The 21,272-nt window shown below is 36.2% G+C and overlaps 1 protein-coding gene across 1 annotated transcript; it reads left to right on the forward strand.

The window, feature by feature from the left end:
* The first annotated feature begins 308 nt into the window (after positions 1-308).
* Positions 309-19,783, forward strand: LOC149416500 (lipopolysaccharide-induced tumor necrosis factor-alpha factor homolog). Its single transcript, XM_089642175.1, has 4 exons — positions 309-429; positions 1,283-1,320; positions 13,908-14,046; positions 19,467-19,783. The coding sequence occupies exons 2-4, from the start codon at positions 1,290-1,292 to the stop codon at positions 19,579-19,581; spliced, it is 285 nt and encodes a 94-aa protein (XP_089498301.1). The 5' UTR covers positions 309-429; positions 1,283-1,289; the 3' UTR covers positions 19,582-19,783.
* The last annotated feature ends 1,489 nt before the right edge of the window (positions 19,784-21,272 follow it).

The raw sequence follows: 21,272 nt of genomic DNA on the forward strand, positions 1-21,272 counted from the left end.
ATTTCCGTACTATGGTAGACGTACATGATTTGTGTAAGAATGACAATAATAAAACATAACGGAAAAGAAAAATGTAATGATAAAACAAAAATTTGAAAAATGCATATCATAATTCGTCATCCAATCAGTTCCAATTTTGAAAATGACACTAAAATTCAAAGCAAATTCTAGTTAACTGAAGCACACATTATTTGTATGTTTGAATAATATAATGCATTGACCAGTGGCGCGTCTCAAAGTAAAATTCATGATAACCTATCAATGTGATTCACATACAATTTACCTTGAATTGGGTTTTGCTAGTTGCTGATAAATTTACCTTGAATTGAACGCGCAGTGACAACTTTCAAACAATTCTTTCAAAAACTCGTCGAAAATTGTGTAAGTTTTCGTTTAAAGTGGTGGAAAAGTATTATCCGTCAGCACAAAGTAAGCTAAATTCATTTTGTTAAATAATTCATGTAACATTTTGAAAATATGTTTTTTTAACCCGTTGTTTTTGTTGTTGTATTAATTCCACACAAGAGGTCCTGATGGAAATAATTTCCCTCATGGTGTCATCTTTGAGGATGCCGTGTGGAGGGTCTTTTTGAGTAGAGCAAGGAGTGAATGTGAGGGCCACCGTGGTCGCGGAGGGAAAGGCTAACGGGTTCAAATCCCGGCGTGCGCAAGTATCGAGAAAAAATATATCGATTGGAAATTACTCTCAGTATCGCTCTGGTGTAATGGCTTTAGCCGTGTTTGGTGACCAGATCTGAATTGCAGGTACTCTCACACCTTCCTCTTCCCCATCGCCTTCCCTTCCCTTATCCTCAGCGGAGCAGTTGGGACTCTTGTGCGATATTCGAGTGGGCACCGGTGCCGAAGGAATCAACATACCTCAATAATATTAATAATGAAGCTAATACTTTCCAACTTTACATTTCCCATACATTCTGATGGCAACATGCTACGTTAGCGCCTCCTAGCGGCATGAGTTAGGTAACCTACGTATGATTTTACCGCATATTTGCTCATTCATAAAAGAATGAATTCCTCCCCCCCTCCCCTGCCCAATCACCACCCTGCCGACGTCCATGTGGGGGACTTATTATCATAACATGACTCATTATTCATGATATCATCTCTTGGGAGTCCCCAACTTCTTTCTTCATTATTTTTCTCATTATCTATATATTTTCCTGGCACCCCTTTCTCCGTCCATCCACACTCCAAATATTGCCATGAATATATTATAATAATACCATGAATTTGTTAAACATGTATAAATATATACTTACAGAATAACAATGGCAGCAACAATTTACACAACGCAGAGTGGTAAGTTGCCATAACATAATTTTTTTTAATTAACCGTGGCTCTATCCTACTGACTCGGTCGTAATGTCTCTACCTGATGGAGTATGGCTACTAACCGTGGCTCTATCCTACTGACTTGTTCGTAATGTCTATACCTGATGGAGTATGGCTACTAACCGTGGCTCTATCCTACTGACTTGTTCGTAATGTCTCTACCTGATGGAGTATGGCTACTAACCGTGGCTCTATCCTACTGACTTGTTCGTAATGTCTATACCTGATGGAGTATGGCTACTAACCGTGGCTCTATCCTACTGACTTGTTCGTAATGTCTATACCTGATGGAGTATGGCTACTAACCGTGGCTCTATCCTACTGACTTGTTCGTAATGTCTATACCTGATGGAGTATGGCTACTAACCGTGGCTCTATCCTACTGACTTGTTCGTAATGTCTATACCTGATGGAGTATGGCTACTAACCGTGGCTCTATCCTACTGACTTGTTCGTAATGTCTCTACCTGATGGAGTATGGCTACTAACCGTGGCTCTATCCTACTGACTTGTTCGTAATGTCTATACCTGATGGAGTATGGCTACTAACCGTGGCTCTATCCTACTGACTTGTTCGTAATGTCTATACCTGATGGAGTATGGCTACTAACCGTGGCTCTATCCTACTGACTTGTTCGTAATGTCTATACCTGATGGAGTATGGCTACTAACCGTGGCTCTATCCTACTGACTTGTTCGTAATGTCTATACCTGATGGAGTATGGCTACTAACCGTGGCTCTATCCTACTGACTTGTTCGTAATGTCTCTACCTGATGGAGTATGGCTACTAACCGTGGCTCTATCCTACTGACTTGTTCGTAATGTCTATACCTGATGGAGTATGGCTACTAACCGTGGCTCTATCCTACTGACTTGTTCGTAATGTCTATACCTGATGGAGTATGGCTACTAACCGTGGCTCTATCCTACTGACTTGTTCGTAATGTCTATACCTGATGGAGTATGGCTACTAACCGTGGCTCTATCCTACTGACTTGTTCGTAATGTCTATACCTGATGGAGTATGGCTACTAACCGTGGCTCTATCCTACTGACTTGTTCGTAATGTCTCTACCTGATGGAGTATGGCTACTAACCGTGGCTCTATCCTACTGACTTGTTCGTAATGTCTATACCTGATGGAGTATGGCTACTAACCGTGGCTCTATCCTACTGACTTGTTCGTAATGTCTATACCTGATGGAGTATGGCTACTAACCGTGGCTCTATCCTACTGACTTGTTCGTAATGTCTATACCTGATGGAGTATGGCTACTAACCGTGGCTCTATCCTACTGACTTGTTCGTAATGTCTATACCTGATGGAGTATGGCTACTAACCGTGGCTCTATCCTACTGACTTGTTCGTAATGTCTATACCTGATGGAGTATGGCTACTAACCGTGGCTCTATCCTACTGACTTGTTCGTAATGTCTATACCTGATGGAGTATGGCTACTAACCGTGGCTCTATCCTACTGACTTGTTCGTAATGTCTCTACCTGATGGAGTATGGCTACTAACCGTGGCTCTATCCTACTGACTTGTTCGTAATGTCTATACCTGATGGAGTATGGCTACTAACCGTGGCTCTATCCTACTGACTTGTTCGTAATGTCTATACCTGATGGAGTATGGCTACTAACCGTGGCTCTATCCTACTGACTTGTTCGTAATGTCTATACCTGATGGAGTATGGCTACTAACCGTGGCTCTATCCTACTGACTTGTTCGTAATGTCTATACCTGATGGAGTATGGCTACTAACCGTGGCTCTATCCTACTGACTTGTTCGTAATGTCTCTACCTGATGGAGTATGGCTACTAACCGTGGCTCTATCCTACTGACTTGTTCGTAATGTCTATACCTGATGGAGTATGGCTACTAACCGTGGCTCTATCCTACTGACTTGTTCGTAATGTCTCTACCTGATGGAGTATGGCTACTAACCGTGGCTCTATCCTACTGACTTGTTCGTAATGTCTATACCTGATGGAGTATGGCTACTAACCGTGGCTCTATCCTACTGACTTGTTCGTAATGTCTATACCTGATGGAGTATGGCTACTAACCGTGGCTCTATCCTACTGACTTGTTCGTAATGTCTCTACCTGATGGAGTATGGCTACTAACCGTGGCTCTATCCTACTGACTTGTTCGTAATGTCTATACCTGATGGAGTATGGCTACTAACCGTGGCTCTATCCTACTGACTTGTTCGTAATGTCTCTACCTGATGGAGTATGGCTACTAACCGTGGCTCTATCCTACTGACTTGTTCGTAATGTCTATACCTGATGGAGTATGGCTACTAACCGTGGCTCTATCCTACTGACTTGTTCGTAATGTCTATACCTGATGGAGTATGGCTACTAACCGTGGCTCTATCCTACTGACTTGTTCGTAATGTCTCTACCTGATGGAGTATGGCTACTAACCGTGGCTCTATCCTACTGACTTGTTCGTAATGTCTATACCTGATGGAGTATGGCTACTAACCGTGGCTCTATCCTACTGACTTGTTCGTAATGTCTCTACCTGATGGAGTATGGCTACTAACCGTGGCTCTATCCTACTGACTTGTTCGTAATGTCTATACCTGATGGAGTATGGCTACTAACCGTGGCTCTATCCTACTGACTTGTTCGTAATGTCTATACCTGATGGAGTATGGCTACTAACCGTGGCTCTATCCTACTGACTTGTTCGTAATGTCTCTACCTGATGGAGTATGGCTACTAACCGTGGCTCTATCCTACTGACTTGTTCGTAATGTCTATACCTGATGGAGTATGGCTACTAACCGTGGCTCTATCCTACTGACTTGTTCGTAATGTCTATACCTGATGGAGTATGGCTACTAACCGTGGCTCTATCCTACAGACTTGTTCGTAATGTCTCTACCTGATGGAGTATGGCTACTAACCGTGGCTCTATCCTACTGACTTGCTCGCATTGTCTCTACCTGATGTAGGGATATAGGGATGTAGGGATGTAGGGATGTAATGATGTAGGTATGTAGAGATGTAGGGATGTAATAATGTAGGTATGTAGAGGATGTAGGGATGTAATAATGTAGGTATGTCGAGATGTAGGGATGTAATAATGTAGGTATGTAGAGATGTAGGGATGTAATAATGTAGGTATGTAGAGATGTAGGGATGTAATAATGTAGGTATGTAGAGATGTAGGGATGTAATAATGTGACGTGAATGTGTACTGACGGCCGGCATAGTCCAGTGGTAACGCATTGGACTGCCATTCCGAAGGTCGCGGGTTCGAACCCGGCGTGCGCAAATAAATTTTATTTGATTAATTTGTGTTATTTCACAATTAATTAATTAAAATAATATATAGTATATTTGCGGCACGTTCCAGAGTGGAAGATACTACCAGTATCGCCCTGGTGTAAGACCACCATTCAGAATTAAAACGTTGCTCCAAATGGCTTCAGCCGTGTTTAGTGACTAGATCTGAATAGCCAGGTACTTCCCCACCTTCCTATTTCCCTTCCCCACTTACCTTCAGCCTCACAACATCCCCCAATTGGGGATGCCATAGTCTCACTGGCTCCAGACGGGAGCAGTTGGGACTCTTGTGAGGTATTCACTATAAAAAAATTTAAAAAATGTAGGTATGTAGGGATGTAATAATTTAGGTATGTAGAGATGTAGGGATTTTTATTTATTTATTTATTTTTTTTATTATTTATTTATTTGTTAAGACATACACAGTACAATAAGATACAGTAAGAATTTTTTTTTAGTTATTACATAGTTGTAGTACCTATTACGTATGTCCATAAAATATCATTACGTAATTTCGCCTGAGATTGTTATAAAAGGAAGGAAGTGTGTGGATAGATAATAATAAATGAATTGAAAATAAGAATTATAATAAGCTCACGAATTGTAATTGACTGTTAATACATAGGAGTTTTGAGAAATGATGTGAAAATATTTTTGAAATTAGTAATGCTGAGAAATTTAATAAGTTAGTTTTGTATGTTAGAAAAGAATCATGAAAGATGTCTAAATGTAGTAATTTTTCGTAATGGGTGTATGTTGTGATTGCGCGAGTAATTACTGAGTTGTTTGCTGCATTGGTATTGTTGGCTTCAATGTGAAATAGTGTAATGTGCCTGGTACGCCTCGTTGGAACATTTAAACCAATGACGGATAGCAATTCTGGACTATCGATTTTATTATTTAGCAGATTATGTAGAAACAACAGGTCTGACAATGTGCGTCTTTTTTGTAAAGTTAACATATTATTTGTAGTATTGTTGTGTTTCTTGAGTAAATGTTTCGAAAATTTATTCTGTATACTTTCTACTAAATCTATGTATACCTTATATTGAGGATTCCATATTGTGGAAGCATACTCCAGTGGACTTCTGACCAATGAACAAAACAAAATTTTCAGAGTCTTATCATTTTTGAAAACTTTGCATATTCTTAATAAGAAACCTAGCATTCTGTAGGATTTTGAAATAATGTGTTCAATGTGCTTGTCAAAAATTAATTTGCTATCTAAGTAAACACCTAGATCTTTACACGTAGACATAGGTTGTAAAGGTTTGTTATTCAAGTTGTATCGATAGATGATTTTTTTTTTATTTCTAGTAAATGTAATCGAGTGACACTTAGATATGTTTAAGGACAATAAATTTGATTCACAATATACGCACAAATTATCAAGATCGCTTTGCAATTCCATACAATCGGGTAAACACTGTATAGCTTTATAAATTTTCATGTCATCCGCGTATAAAACAAAGTAACTATTTTTAAAGCATACGGAAATGTCATTTATATAAATATTAAATAAGAGTGGTCCAAGATGCGATCCCTGGGGCACACCTGAGATGATTTCCGTTAAGCAAGATGCAAAACCATTGACAACCGTGATTTGGTGCCGATTATTGACGTATGATGCGATCCATCTATAGAGTTCACCGTGAATTCCTAGACCTAATAACTTTTGTAAAAGAATATAATGATTAACACGGTCAAATGCTTTAGAATAATCCGTATAAATGGCATCTACCTGACATCGCATATCCATTTGAGCATGAAGAAAATTTGTAAAAAATGCAAGATTTGAAGTTGTGGAGCGATTTTTCATGAAGCCGTGTTTATTATTTAAGAGTGAGGGTGAGATTGTAGAATATAATTGATCGTAAACAATTTTTTCCAATACTTTACTTAGTATCGGTAATTTGGATATAGGTCGATAGTTCGAGACATCATTTTTACTGCCATTTTTATATATTGTGGTAATCAGGGCTGTTAGTTTGAAAATAACAAAAATGGGGGGTGTCAATTGTTAATACAATAATTTATGACGATCCCTGGAAGTTGATCATCCCCTGGTCCCTTTTTGATATCAATGGACTTAAGGTATTTGAATGTGATGTCTTCATTGATCTCGATTGAGTTGATTATGCTATTTGAATTAGAGCAAAGACTGGCATTGCTTGTATGTGCAGGTTGAGCATTCGAAAATACAGATCCAAAATACTCAGAAAATAAGTTGGCTACTCCTCTACTGTCATTAGCAGTTTTTTCACCGTAAATCATATGATCAGGGATGGCAGGAGATTTTCTTTGAGAATTGACGTAGGACCAAATTTTTTTTAACATTATGCTGTATACCGGATTCTATTGTAGAAATGTAGGTTTTGTAAGCTGCTGACGCGACTGTTTTTTGCCTTTTGCGAAGCAATGAAAATGAGAGATAATCAAGGGGGTTCCGATGGCGCTTCCATTTTCTAAAGAATTTTAATTTTTCGTTTGTTATTTTTATTAAGGCTGCCGTATACCATAGTGGGTATTTTCCAGATTTCACAACTTTCTTAGGAATAAACGCTTCGATAATCTGTTCAATTATAACATAAAACGAATTTAACGCTGTATTTACATCTGGTGCATTTATAACGGTTGACCAGTCGGTTTCAGTCTCTCATTGAGGAGGGACTCTCCTAGCCCTCCGAGCTGACAGCCACTCACACGCGGAAAGAATGGACTGCATAGAAACCCAAGGTGAAGACTTGTGCGTGAAAGTATCGCATAGAAATGTCATCATTTATATATGTGTTGTATATTTTCCTCCAAATACAACATCTGAACAGTATCAATTATTTTACGACAAAACTATAAGTGAAAGTGTAAAGTTACAATCAAAAAATATTATTATTTTCGGTGATTTTAACTTTCCCTCAGGGAAAAACCCAATTGACGTTTTCGATTACTTTTGTTCTTTTTATAATTTAACACAATTCAACACTGTTTATAACATAAATGCACACATGTTAGACCTAGTATTAAGTAATGTAAATTCTAAAAATGCTGTTATCTGCCGCCATGACTCCCCATTAGTCAGAGAGGATATTCATCACCCTTCACTTTCATTCACATTCGATTACACAACTCAATCACATATACAAACAGACACATTGCCTCCAGACATAAACATGGGTTGGATTTTCCACGAAAGCTCAGATAACACACTTAAGAATGCCTTAGAACAACATCACTGGAATCATTACGATTGCCTTGACGTAAATCTAGCTGTCGAAATGTTTTATGAACAGCTCAATAATATTTTCAACATTTGTTTTAAGAAAAGATCTACACGTATGCTCAAAGATGTTAGACAATATCCGAAATGGTTTAATGGGGAAATCATTCACCTCATACGAGAAAAAACTAAAATGCACTATCTTTGGAAAAAAACAAAATCCGAACATGCCTTAGCTAACTTTAAAACTTTGCGAAAATCAATCAAACGGTTAATTGGTCAGGCCTACACTGACTTTACACGTGAGGCCGAGAACAGTATAATAACAGACCCAACTCGATTTTGGTCTTACACTAACGATAAACGCCGCGGCTGTGACAAACTTAACCACATGGACTACAAAGACAATAAATATGATGGATCGTCTGAGATCGCCGCAGGTTTCGCACACTATTTTCAATCAGTATTTAGCGACAATATCCCCAAACTTGACATATCCTCTATAGCTTCATCGTCATTTAACTCTTTACCTGTACAAATTCATGAAATTAACGATGACGATATTATTACAGCTTTCCATAAGCTAAAACCTAAATACTCCGTCGGCCCAGATTGTATTCCACCTATAATCCTTAAAAGATATGCAAGTTATTTTGTTCAACCTCTAAAACATATTTTTAACCTATCACTTCGCAAAAATATCTTTCCGGAAATGTGGAAACTAACGAAAGTAACGCCTATACATAAAAAAGGAAAAAAGTCAGAAATAGATAATTACAGACCTGTAGCTGTGTTGTCAGCACCCGCAAAACTTTTAGAAACCATAATTTATTCACAGATATATAACCAAACAAAACACGCACTCACCGAAAATCAGCACGGATTTCGTCCCACACTGTCACCTTCAACAAATCTTATGAATCTCATTACCTATATTAATAATTCATTTGAAAATTTTGTACCTGTTGATGTGATTTATACAGACTTCGAGAAAGCATTTGATAAAGTCGACCATGATATTTTATTAAAAAAATTAAGTGACATCGGATTCTCTCAGAATTTCCTCGCTTTTGTGGCTAGCTACTTACGCAATCGTCGTCAGTATGTCAGTTACGGACACCATATCTCTCACGAATACAAAACTAACTCCGGGATTCCCCAGGGATCGAATCTAGGACCCCTTCTCTTTCTCCTATTCATCAATGACATTGGCAACACTATAAACCACTCAAAATATCTCCTTTTTGCTGACGATATAAAACTTTTCAAAGCAATCAAAAGTTACATCGATTCCATTCTTCTGCAGAACGATCTTGATTCTCTTGTCAAATGGTCGGAACTGAACAACTTACCCTTCAGTATTCAGAAATGCAGTGTCGTTACATTTACAAGGTCCAAAGATACATTCCTGTTCCCCTACCACATTAATAAACATGAATTAACACGTAAAAATGAGATTCGAGACCTTGGCGTAATTTTTGAAGCAAATCTCTCTTTCAAATCCCATATATCTGATATTGTCTCCCGTGCCAACAAAATGCTTGGATTTGTTCTTCGTAATTCATGATCATTTACCAACGGAATCGCAATCCGAAGAACGTATGAAGCACTTGTTCGCAGTATCTTGGAATATAGCTCCATTATTTGGGCCCCTTCCGAGCAAAACCATATTCTCGAAATAGAAAAAGTACAAAAGAGATTCATGCGTTACCTATATATGAGGGAATATATGTACTACCCTTTCCTGTATCCATCCTTATTCTTAGCAGGAATGCTCGATCTTAATACATTAGAAGCCCGCCGAAAAATATTTTTAGGAAAACATTTTTTTAAGATAATCTCTGGAACTATACATAATCCACCTATTTTGAAAGAGATTAACTTATATGTCCCAGACAAGTATACTCGTGGAAGGTCCCATACCCTTTTTTATGCTCCAAAAGCGAGGACTTCTGCCTATCAGAACGCCCCAGTCAACAGAGCGACTGAACTGCTCAACGAGTCTGCATTGACCATCGACATTTTTAACGTAACCTACAGGCAGTTTAACAATTATCTTTTGACGTATGTCACAAAGTAGTGAAACTGACCTTTTTATGTGTTTTGCTATACTTTTTGTCTAATTTGTAATCTTCTCCATAATGTATTGGTGAATAACCGTTTTACGGAGAACATGAAAAATAAATAAATAAATAAATAAATAATAAATAAATTGATCTCTGCATAATCTGCTTTATGGAATAATTTTATTGTTCGAGGAGTTGAGAGGGTTGCAATAGTGGATGGAAATTCTAGTTCTACAATCAATGATTTATGATGAGCATCTTCTTTAACTAATGGGTGGTCGGCAAGCGACACATTAACTGAAGTGTTACAAAAGACGAGGTCCAAAATTCGACCGTATTTGTTAAGGTAAATGGTAAATGGTTAAATTGGGTTAAATTTGCAAAAGATAAGCAGTTAAGTAACGCGAGTGCGCATTGATCTCTATTACTTGGCATTTGTTGATTATTCCGTTCGATATTGGGCATGTTATAGTCGCCAATGATTAAAAACTTGTCATTAGGAAAACGGATTGTTAAGTCAGAAATAGTATTGGTATGACTAGTAAATAATTCTAATCTTTCTGATAATGTTAATTTTGGACCGACGCTAGGTAAATACACGCAGCACATATGAATATTATAACAATGACGATTCGATTTTGATGTATTGATAGTTATCCAGATATCCTCAGCGTCTGATTTCCAAGAGCGAGGGGTAACAAAAAATTCTTTTTTAATTCCTATGAGTACGCCTCCGCCAGTTGATTTGCTAGTGCGGTGTATATCCCTATCATTTCTGTAAACAGAATAGCGATTATCGAATAATTCCTCATCTCGGATACTATCAACCAACCAACTTTCGGTAATGAAGATCAAGTCATAATTATTGAGCAGTATATTTTGATGAAATTCCAGTGTTTTCGAGCGCAAACCTCTTGAATTTTGATAAAAAATTATTAATGAATCATGCATTGAGAATTTTCGGTAATTACATTATTATGTTCGGTTTCTGTAGAATATATTTTAAGAATATTATATTGTAGAGTTATGTTATTAGTCAAGAGTCCACTGGGCTTAGCAAAGCACAACATACTATTATTATCAATTAAAGTGAGTGAGTATATTATAGAATGTAGTAGTGAGCAATTAGTGTAATTATTAGCATGTGGGGTTAATTTAAAAAGGGTGATGTTGAAAACATTATGAAAAAAAATACGAAAAAAATAGTAGTTATGAGAGGATAGGTGGTTTAACATTGCAATGGTAGTTAGATGAGGTTTTTTAGCTGTAATTCGCATGAGACATGTATGGGTGGTGATGTTTCGTTTTTCCGTAGGTAGATTTTTGCACTTCTTATCCATAAAAACTGATAGTTGTTTTCGTTTTTAAAGGCTTTAGCGCACCTCAATGTAGATTTATTCTTCCGCGTGAGATGGTCGTTGACGAAGATCTTCTGGTCAGCTCCAACCATCCCGATGGCCTTGGTAGTGATTCCTTTTCTTTTCTTGATGGCTGCGACAAATTCGTCCTTCTTCTTGCGGGAGGTGAATTTGGCGATTATGTTACCCGGACATCCATCTGTCGTGGCTTGTGTACGATGGCGCTTACTGATTCTGCTAACGCATTCAATGTCGCTTTGATGGAGAGGGCATCCAATGACTGTCGCGATATTCGACATCATGGTAGGTAGATTCTCGTTGGTGGTCTCAGGCATTCCATGTATTTCTATATTGTTGGATAGAAGTTCCTGGTCCCTTTCGTCGTTTCCCCTCTCTAACATGTAAACTGTTTGTTTTAATTCTGAGACCTCCATTTCTAGCTTATCAATTTTAGCTAATTTTTCGTTTATAGATTTCATATTACTTGAAAAATCTTCCATGACATTATTATTATAAATTATGACTTTTTCGAATTCCGCCATTTTACTGCTCATTTTTTCTATTTGTAGTGCCATTTTTCTAATCTCAACAGTTAGGAGTACGTTGCTTTGATCTGAGGAGCAGGATTGGGTATCTAAATTGTCCAGGGTTTGGATACAATTATTGCACTTCCACGCATCCTTTTTACCTTGCGACATGCGTTTAAAAACACTTGCCGAAATATCAGCGCATTCAAAATGGATGGTGCATTTGCAGGTTGAACACTTTATACACTCAGCCAGTTTCAGCTGCTTAACGCAATATTTGCATGTTGTATCCATCTTATGTTTGGCTTGCGGCTGCAATAGATTACAATACTGTGGGTAGCTTGAAGATTTTTGAAGAATAACTAAAACTCTAGATTTAGCACTTTTTACACTCCAGACAAACACTCACTTTCGTATTTTAATCCACTTCTATGAATATTATCAGCTGGTATTAAAATTGTAGGATAAGGGTCGATGTTTTTAGAAGAAAATATAAGATTATTAGGGAGCGAAATGACAAACGTCAGACTTGTGATGATTGTTGTTGTTGTTTTTGGGATGTAATAATGTAGGTATGTAGGGATGTAGGGATGTAAGGATGTAGGGATGTAGGCATGTAGGGATGTAGGGATGGAAGGATGTAGGGATCTAGGTATGTAGGGATGCAGGGAATTAGGGATGTAGGGATGTAAGGATGTAGGGATGTAGGCATGTAGGGATGTAGGGATGGAAGGATGTAGGGATCTAGGGATGTAGAGATGTAGGGATGCAGGGATGTAGGGATGTAGGGATGTAGGGATGTAAGGATGTAGGGATGTAGGCATGTAGGGATGTAGGGATCGAAGGATGTAGGGATCTAGGGATGTAGGGATTTAGGGATGCAGGGATGTGGGGATGTAGGGATATAAGGATGTAGGGATGTAGGCATGTAGGGATGTATGGATGGAAGGATGTAGGGATCTAGGTATGTAGGGATGCAGGGAATTAGGGATGTAGGGATGTAAGGATGTAGGGATGTAGGCATGTAGGGATGTAGGGATGGAAGGATGTAGGGATCTAGGGATGTAGAGATGTAGGGATGCAGGGATGTAGGGATGTAGGGATGTAGGGATGTAAGGATGTAGGGATGTAGGCATGTAGGGATGTAGGGATCGAAGGATGTAGGGATCTAGGGATGTAGGGATTTAGGGATGCAGGGATGTGGGGATGTAGGGATGTAGGGATGTAGGCATGTAAGAATGTAGGGATGGAAGGATGTAGGGATCTAGGGATGTAGGGATGTAGGGATGCAGGGATGTAGGGATGTAGGGATGGAAGGATGTAGGGATGTAAGGATGTAGGGATGTAGGCATGTAGGGATGTAGGGATCTAGGGATGTAGGGATGTAGGGATGTCCCTGTGTTATGGCTGGTGAAGTTTAAAGATCGACATTTTTCATTTGCGATAAAAAATGATACAATTCAGATTAAGTTGAAAATATTTATAGTATAAAATAATGTCGCTATCCATGTCTGTCTGTTTATGCGCTTAGTTTTTCTAAGCTGAGCATCAGATTTTGATTGTACTATACATACTATCATTTAGCTAGTGTTTTATATGATAACTAGCTGATGTGTACCCGACGTCTGTAGGGGGTTATGCTTAGGAGATTTTATGGTTATGCTTAGAAATATATTTTATTACAACTTGATTACAAAACATCGTATTTTCTCTACTTTCTATAAATATAATATTCATGTATTACAGAAATATAAACCTTCCGGAAGAAATTATCTAAATGAAAGTGAAAATCCTATCAAAATCTATTTCCTAGCTAAGAAAATCTAAGCGAACAAACAAACTATATTATTTTATACTATTTAGAGATTGGATGCGGAATGTGATGTATGAGTACGAAGGGAGATAAGAGATAGGTGCTAACAGTTACTTGCCAGAATGTATGCTTGTTATGATTGAAATATATTGCAGATTGATGGATCCACAGCGCTCTTTTTGTTTTGAGAGAATAGAGTTGAGTTTTGCTTTTTTATTCTAATAATAATAGAATTGATTATGACGACTGGTGTGGTTGATTACAGTTCCCGTCGTGCTGGTGTGCCTTGGCCCGAATTCCTGCCAGATGACCTGTCCCAACTGTCAGCAGGAAATCCGCTCTGTAGTGAGGCCCACCTCGGGCCTGCTGACTTACCTGCTGGTCGGAGGACTGTGTGTCTTTGGGTTAGTATTGCACCATATACATGACAGACTGGTGTGGTTGTTTGCAGTTTGAAGCCCTGCCGTTTCAGGGCTTCAGTTTAAAATTATTAGTGTTTTAGTTTCTCCGTTATTCATTTTGATGTTAATCGGTTTTAGGTAGATCATATTCTAAAACATTTTTTGTTTCATCAACAGATGTCTTTTTTGCTTGATTTTTAGTTAAATCACGAAAATCTTTTGGTTGGCTTTTAGTTTCATCAACAGATGTCTCTTTTTATTATCTTTTACCAAATACTCAATGATATTAAGGTTAAACGCAACGCTTGTTATATTCTACGTGTTCATAGATGGCGTTAATTAAATAATTTTATTAAAATACGCTTTTGCAAAGTATTTCTTTACAATATTAAGAAAAATCATTTGTTTGCGCCCGTATATACGCAATATGAATATGAATCAATAGTTTTGTTCGTTTAAAAACTCAATTCTTTCGAGAAAGGCATACAAATACAATATTGTACCGATTATTCAATCCAATATTGTATTTGCATGCCTTTCTCGATAGAATTGAGTTTTTATATAGACAAAACTATTTATTCATATTCATATTGCGTATATGCGGGCGCAAACATATAATTTGTCTTAATACTGTAAAGCAATACCTTGCAAAAAGCGAATTTTGATCAAATTAATTAATTACGCCATCTATGAACACGTAGAATATTACAAGCGTTGCGTTTAACCTTAATAATACGTGAAATAGTTGCTATATCAACAATTCTAGCCGCTAGAGACGCTATTGTAGCTTATTGAGTGTGATATTCCTTTCAATGGCAGCAAATTGAATTTATTCAGTACTTCAGTGGCGGTGTTTGACGCTTTTTACTTTGTATTTTATATTTCAATCAATATTGATATTTCAATATCAAAATAAATATATAAAAATGTCCCAAAAAGTAGGTTCTGTGTGTGCAGTTTACTAACGTAATAATTACAAACAACAATGGATGCCAAAAAAACAGGTTGACAGGTTGGTTGGTGAAATATAAAACAGGTTGACAGGTTGGTTGGTGAAATATAAAACAGGTTGACAGGTTGGTTGGTGAAATATAAAACAGGTTGACAGGTTGGTTGGTGAAATATAAAACAGGTTGACAGGTTGGTTGGTGAAATATAAAACAGGTTGACAGGTTGGTTGGTGAAATATAAAACAGGTTCACAGGTTGGTTGGTGAAATATAAAAATAGTTCGTTAAATTCTAGCGAATAAATGAAGTATTTTATTACATTTCTAAGCCATCAAAGACAGTGTAAAGATTAAACGCGACGTTCGTTATAATATACGTGTCCATAGATGGCGTTAATTTAATTATTTCATTAAAATACGCTTTCTACAAGCTATGTATAAAATATATTATGAAGATGAATTATTTGTTTGCGCCCGTACGTACGTAATATGAATATGATAAGATAGTTTTATCTCTAGAAAAACCCCGTTCTTTTATGAAAGGCACACAAATACAATATAGTATCGATTATTTAATCCAATATTGTATTTGGTATGCCTTTCTTGAAAGAATTGAGTTTTAATACGGATAAAACTATTAACGGGTGTACATACGAGCGCAAACTAATAATGCATCTTAATATTTTAAAGCATAATTTACAAAAAGTATATTTTAATAAAATCGCATGTGCTTACATATAAAGAATTTATTCCGTACATGTAAAAACCATAAACATATATGAAAGAAAACCTGACGCACAACTCACGCCGCTAGGAGGCGCTAGTGAAGCGTGTTGCCATCAGAATGTATGGGAGATGTCAGAAGTTGGAGGTATTATTAATATTAAAGGGTATTTGCTTTTACTACTAGGATGAGGTTTTTTATTTTTTCACAGTTTGTATCGGATGTACAGAAATTTTTATTTATTTTTTGTTTATATCAGAGGTTCCCAAAATGTTCATTTGTAAACAGTTTACATTAGAGGTTCTTAAACTTTTTGTTGTTTACAGTTTACATCAGAGATTTCCAAAGTTTTTAATGTTTACTGTTCACATCAGAGGTTCGCAAACTTGACCACTTGCCAATTTTTTGCTTTTAGCAAACGGGTTACAATTTTTAGAGCATAGACGTAAGGTGGGAATGCTGTCTGTGATCTACCAGTATTAAATTGGAAGATGCTTAAGGAAACTAGCTTCATTGATCTCTTCGGCACCGGTGCATAGTCAGGAACGCCAAACACGCGCCCAACATATGTACACGATTGACATATCTCACAAAAGAACGGGTCGCTTGTACGACTCGTTCATGAGTTCAATATCTCGGCTGTGAAACGATTTGCCGGTCTCTGTGTTTCCTCCCTTATCTCCTCAAAAAGACCCTCCACACAGCACCCCCAAATACGACATTCGTGTGAATTCCTGTGGATTTAATAATTTTTAAAACTTCACTTTCATTTTACTTTAAAAAAAATGTAGATGTGTATAAAAAATAAAATTAAGCCGCCCGCCACTGACACTCTTCTATAAGATATATAACAGATAGATAGTGCATAAAGTGGGAATAATAAAATAAAATAAAGTTTTAAAATAATCCAATAAATATTCCTTATCAAAAATTATTCATAACATATAATAAATATTGTTTCACCTTCGCCGCGCTATCAGCAGTTCTCATTATCGACTAGCTCACGTGATCCGGAGTTGCTGGGAGACGTTTATCTATTTTAAATAAATAAAATATGCATGTTTTATATATTTTAAGTCCATTTTTAAATAGCAGAACTTTTACATCATTAAAATGGTCAACAATGTCATTGATGAATAATAAGGAAAATATTGGGCCTAGGTGGGGCCCTTGAGGAACCCCAATTGTGACCTCAAATATATAAGATTGTACAGAATTTATCTTTACGCTAAGTACTTTATTGCTAAGATAACTAACAATATAACTCAATAATTTACCTTTGATGCCCAACAATCAAAGTTTATATATAAATATGTTATGTCGAATCTTTGTCAAAAGCTTTACTAAAATCAGTGTATATACTTCGTTGTTTGAGACCAATATGTAATTTACATAAATCAACACAGCGACCTGTGATGAAACCATGTTGGTTAGGAACAATAATGTTGTTGATAAGCTTTGAAATGGTATCTACCACTAATTTCTCTAAGTTTCGGTAAAGCAGACATTATACAAATTGGTCTTTTGATATATCGCTTTTATCGCAATTTTTATGAATAGTTGTTAAATAACTATTTTTCTTCTTTACCGGAACAGACCCAGAAGATAAAGACTGGTTAATAATAAAATAAAATACTTTTACTTTTAAAACCGCGAGTTTTTAATAATTTTTAGAACCGACCGGTTTCGCTTTGCTCAAGCATCTTAAGGGTACAAATTATTACTAAACAAGAAGTACAAAGTGTGAGCTTATATATAAACAAAAATTTTGAGGGAGACAACATTATATAAATATAACAAACACAATAAAGAAAGCATACAATAAATTTACACAAGTACAAAAGACATGGGAAAAACCGAAAGATAATTATGTAGACTAATGGATTATAATAATATATCTGGAGAAACAAAGCATCAACTGACATGGTGATAAGGAGAACTTGGACATTTTTTAAGGGTTTATTGTAAATAAACCTAATATTGGACTACTTGATATGTCTAATTGATTATTGAGTATAGGACTTTTGGTTTTTACAGCTTTTTTTATTTTTAGTGCTTCTAGATTATCAAATCTGTTACCATGCCCGTTTGTATTGAGTCTGTTACCATGCCCGTCTGTATTGAGTCTGTTACCATGCCCGTTTGTATGTAAAATATTAGCTAATAATCATCCGGTCCCTCAGATTTATTGCTATCTAATTATTTTATGTTTTTTTCTATGGCTTCTATTTCGATGAAACATTGGCTTAGATTTAATGACTCTGATCTGAAATATCGCAAACAGTATTGACAGGAATATCTAGAAAAGAGATTAACTATACCTTCGATACAGTCGGCACAAATCCACAATCGTTTTTGTGTTGAGATTTAGAAAAACTCCATATTTTTTAACATTTTGGTGTACTCACTTGAAAACATTAAATCTAACATTCGACTTTTAGAATATGGACATATCACGAATTTAACGCACTGTAATTCAAATCCGTTTGTGGCAGATCAGATGTGATATTGGCTGGTCCAGTTCAGCAGATTATAATCACCAGCAATTATGAATTTTGCTTTCGGATATTTAAATTTCTATTTCCGCATTGTGGTTTTTATATATTTGCTAATCCGATACAGGTGGGATACATGTTAATAATTACAAAAATGTGTTCAACTCTGGTGCGCTTGACCGGTGGTCTACAGGTGAGATATTTTTAGACACACATAACATCACACCTCCTCCGTTTGACTTTTCGCTCGAATTAGGAATTCGATCAAGGCGATAGATAGTAGAATTGATTTAGGCGTAATTCTGACGAGTCGATATCTGGATTTAACCATGTTTCAGTTAATAATAAAATATCATATGAGAAGGTGGGTAAATTCATTTTAAGTTGTTACAATTTGGTACTCATTCCTCGAACATTTTGATAATATCCATCGAGTCTTAACAGTATGTTATGTTTGTTTATCCGTTTTTAGGATAGTTTTTGATAATTTTAGGAATTCCATTAAAATGTTTGATTCGCAAATCAATTTCACCATTTTCTTGTCTCTTCTCTATTTCTTTCCAGAGGTCAGTTAAAAATTCTCTTTGTTGGAGGGTCCTATCCGGTTTCAATTTTATTAGGCAAAGTATATTTAAAAAATATTTTTTCCAGCTTCGGGTCTTCAAATTCTACTTTAATGAGCCTGATTTTGTTTGAAATTTTACTACCATTTTCTATTCTGTGGGGTATTTTAAAGTCTTATTTCCTCACGTCAAATGGCAAAGTTTTCTTAATTGTTTAATAATGACACGACTGCAATATCAATGCGTTATATTGTTTGATATTGACGTGCCGGCAATTTCAATGCGTTATATTGTTTAATAATGACGTGACTTCTATTTGAATGCGTTATATTTTTAGGCCTTGTGAACATTTTCCTTACTTTATTAATTATTGTTATATTGGGATCGTTCATTCTTTTATTGATTTCTAATAGTTCAAGTAAATTTAATCTACAACCCTTTCTTTCTCCATTTAAGAGTAGGCTTGTTGTTGTCAAGCAACACTGTTGAAGAAATGCTTTTATTATTATAACATCGTATATGTTCTTTGATTTAGCCCTTACCGTCTGTCTGATGCAGTAATGCTGATGATGCAGGTAATGCTGATGATGCAGTAATTCTGATGATGCAGTAATACTGATGATGCAGTAATACTGAAGATGCAGGTAATGCTGATGATGCAGGTAATGCTAATGATGGTAATGACTGTTTCAGGTGCGTGTTCGGCTGTTGTCTGATCCCCTTCTGCGTGGACGCGTGCAAAGACGTGGAACACACCTGTCCCAACTGCAATAGCTACCTGGGCAAGTACGACAAGCTGCGCCACTAGCCATTGGGACAAGGGACAACGGGACAGTGGGACAACGGGACAGTGGGACAACGGGACAAATGCATTTAATATTTACATGTATAATAAATAAATAAATATTAATATAAATCTCACCAAACACAAGAGCATTGTCTCTTTATGGTGAGGAAAGGCTACTTTAATTTCTATTGTTTTATATCTTGTTTATATCCTGTATACTTATCTATGTAAAAAAATATTTTTTTCAAATATTAAACAAAATAAAAAAAATAAAAAATAATAATGTATGCACTTGTTTGACACTTTTGAATTGTAAGACCACAATAATTGATAAAAACCAACACTACTCTTTCCTTGACTATATCTTAACATTCATTTGAATGTAATTTATGAATAAAATGTTAAATATAAAACGTGCGCCTATACACGGTGTTCAAAAAACTCGTTTTACACACGGGGATTTTTTTTGTTTTAATTTTAATTAAAAGAGTTATAACAAATAATAAATATTGATAAAAGTAAGTACGATCATCAGTGAGTATACAGCAGACAAAGGGTTAATATTAAGAAAATTAGAAAGTAATAACACGGCATATATACCAACCTATGTTATTTCAAATGATCTGCACAAGGGTTATTACATAGTATATGTTCCAGGGTGTTAATTAACACCTCCCTTATTGAGAGTAACTCGTGTTTAGGGAGGGAGTATCGTCTTAAGTTTGTAACATTAAATCATTTTAGGAATACTACCATACATACCAACTTGAAAATTATGAACATATGTGTACAGAATAACAGATACGCGAAATATTACAAAAATAAAAATATTTTACAGAAAATATTCCTGCGTGTAAAAACATATATTTTTAACACTGATTTTTAATACAATAATATACAACACAACCAAATTAATTTCAGTTAAAGTGTATGTTAAGTTGATAATTTTTAAATTTATTATTTTTAGAGAGTTTGTTAAAACAATTAATGGCTGAGTATGTGTAATGGTGTTGTGCCGTTGTTGTTTTGACTTTAGGGATTATTTAATGGCTGAGTATGTGTAATGGTGTTGTGCCGTTGTTGTATTGACTTTAGGGATTATTTAATGGCTGAGTATGTGTAATGGTGTTGTGCCTTTGTTGTATTGACTTTAGGGATTATTTAATGGCTGAGTATGTGTAATGGTGTTGTGCCGTTGTTGTATTGACTTTAGGATTATTTAATGGCTGAGTATGTGTAATGGTGTTGTGCCGTTGTTGTATTGATTTGAGGATTATTTAATGGCTGAGTATGTGTAATGGTGTTGTGCCATTGTTGTATTGACTTTAGGATTGTTTAATGACTGAGTATGTGTAATGGTGTTGTTCCGTTGTTGTATTAACTTTAGGGATTATTTAATGGCTGAGTATGTGTAATGGTGTTGTGCCGTTGTTGTATTGACTTTAGGATTATTTAATGGCTGAGTATGTGTAATGGTGTTGTGCCATTGTTGTATTGACTTTAGGATTGTTTAATGACTGAGTATGTGTAATGGTGTTGTGCCGTTGTTGTATTGACTCTAGGGATTATTTAATGGCTGAGTATGTGTAATGGTGTTGTGCCGTTGTTGTATTGACTTTAGGGATTATTTAATGGCTGAGTATGTGTAACGGTGTTGTGCCTTTGTTGTATTGACTTTAGGGATTATTTAATGGCTGAGTATGTGTAATGGT

This window comes from Hesperophylax consimilis, chromosome 17 (genome assembly GCF_061612785.1).
Source record: "Hesperophylax consimilis isolate HC1 chromosome 17, BYU_Hcon_1.0, whole genome shotgun sequence".
NCBI lineage: Eukaryota > Metazoa > Arthropoda > Insecta > Trichoptera > Limnephilidae > Hesperophylax > Hesperophylax consimilis.

Excerpts from the sequence above, each read along its gene's own strand:
- LOC149416500 (XM_089642175.1), top strand. The coding sequence starts at position 1,290 with ATGGCAGCAACAATTTACACAACGCAGAGTG. Across the intron at positions 1,321-13,907 it reads AATTTACACAACGCAGAGTG|TTCCCGTCGTGCTGGTGTGC; the intron begins GTAAGTTGCCAT and ends GGTTGATTACAG. Across the intron at positions 14,047-19,466 it reads GGAGGACTGTGTGTCTTTGG|GTGCGTGTTCGGCTGTTGTC; the intron begins GTTAGTATTGCA and ends TGACTGTTTCAG.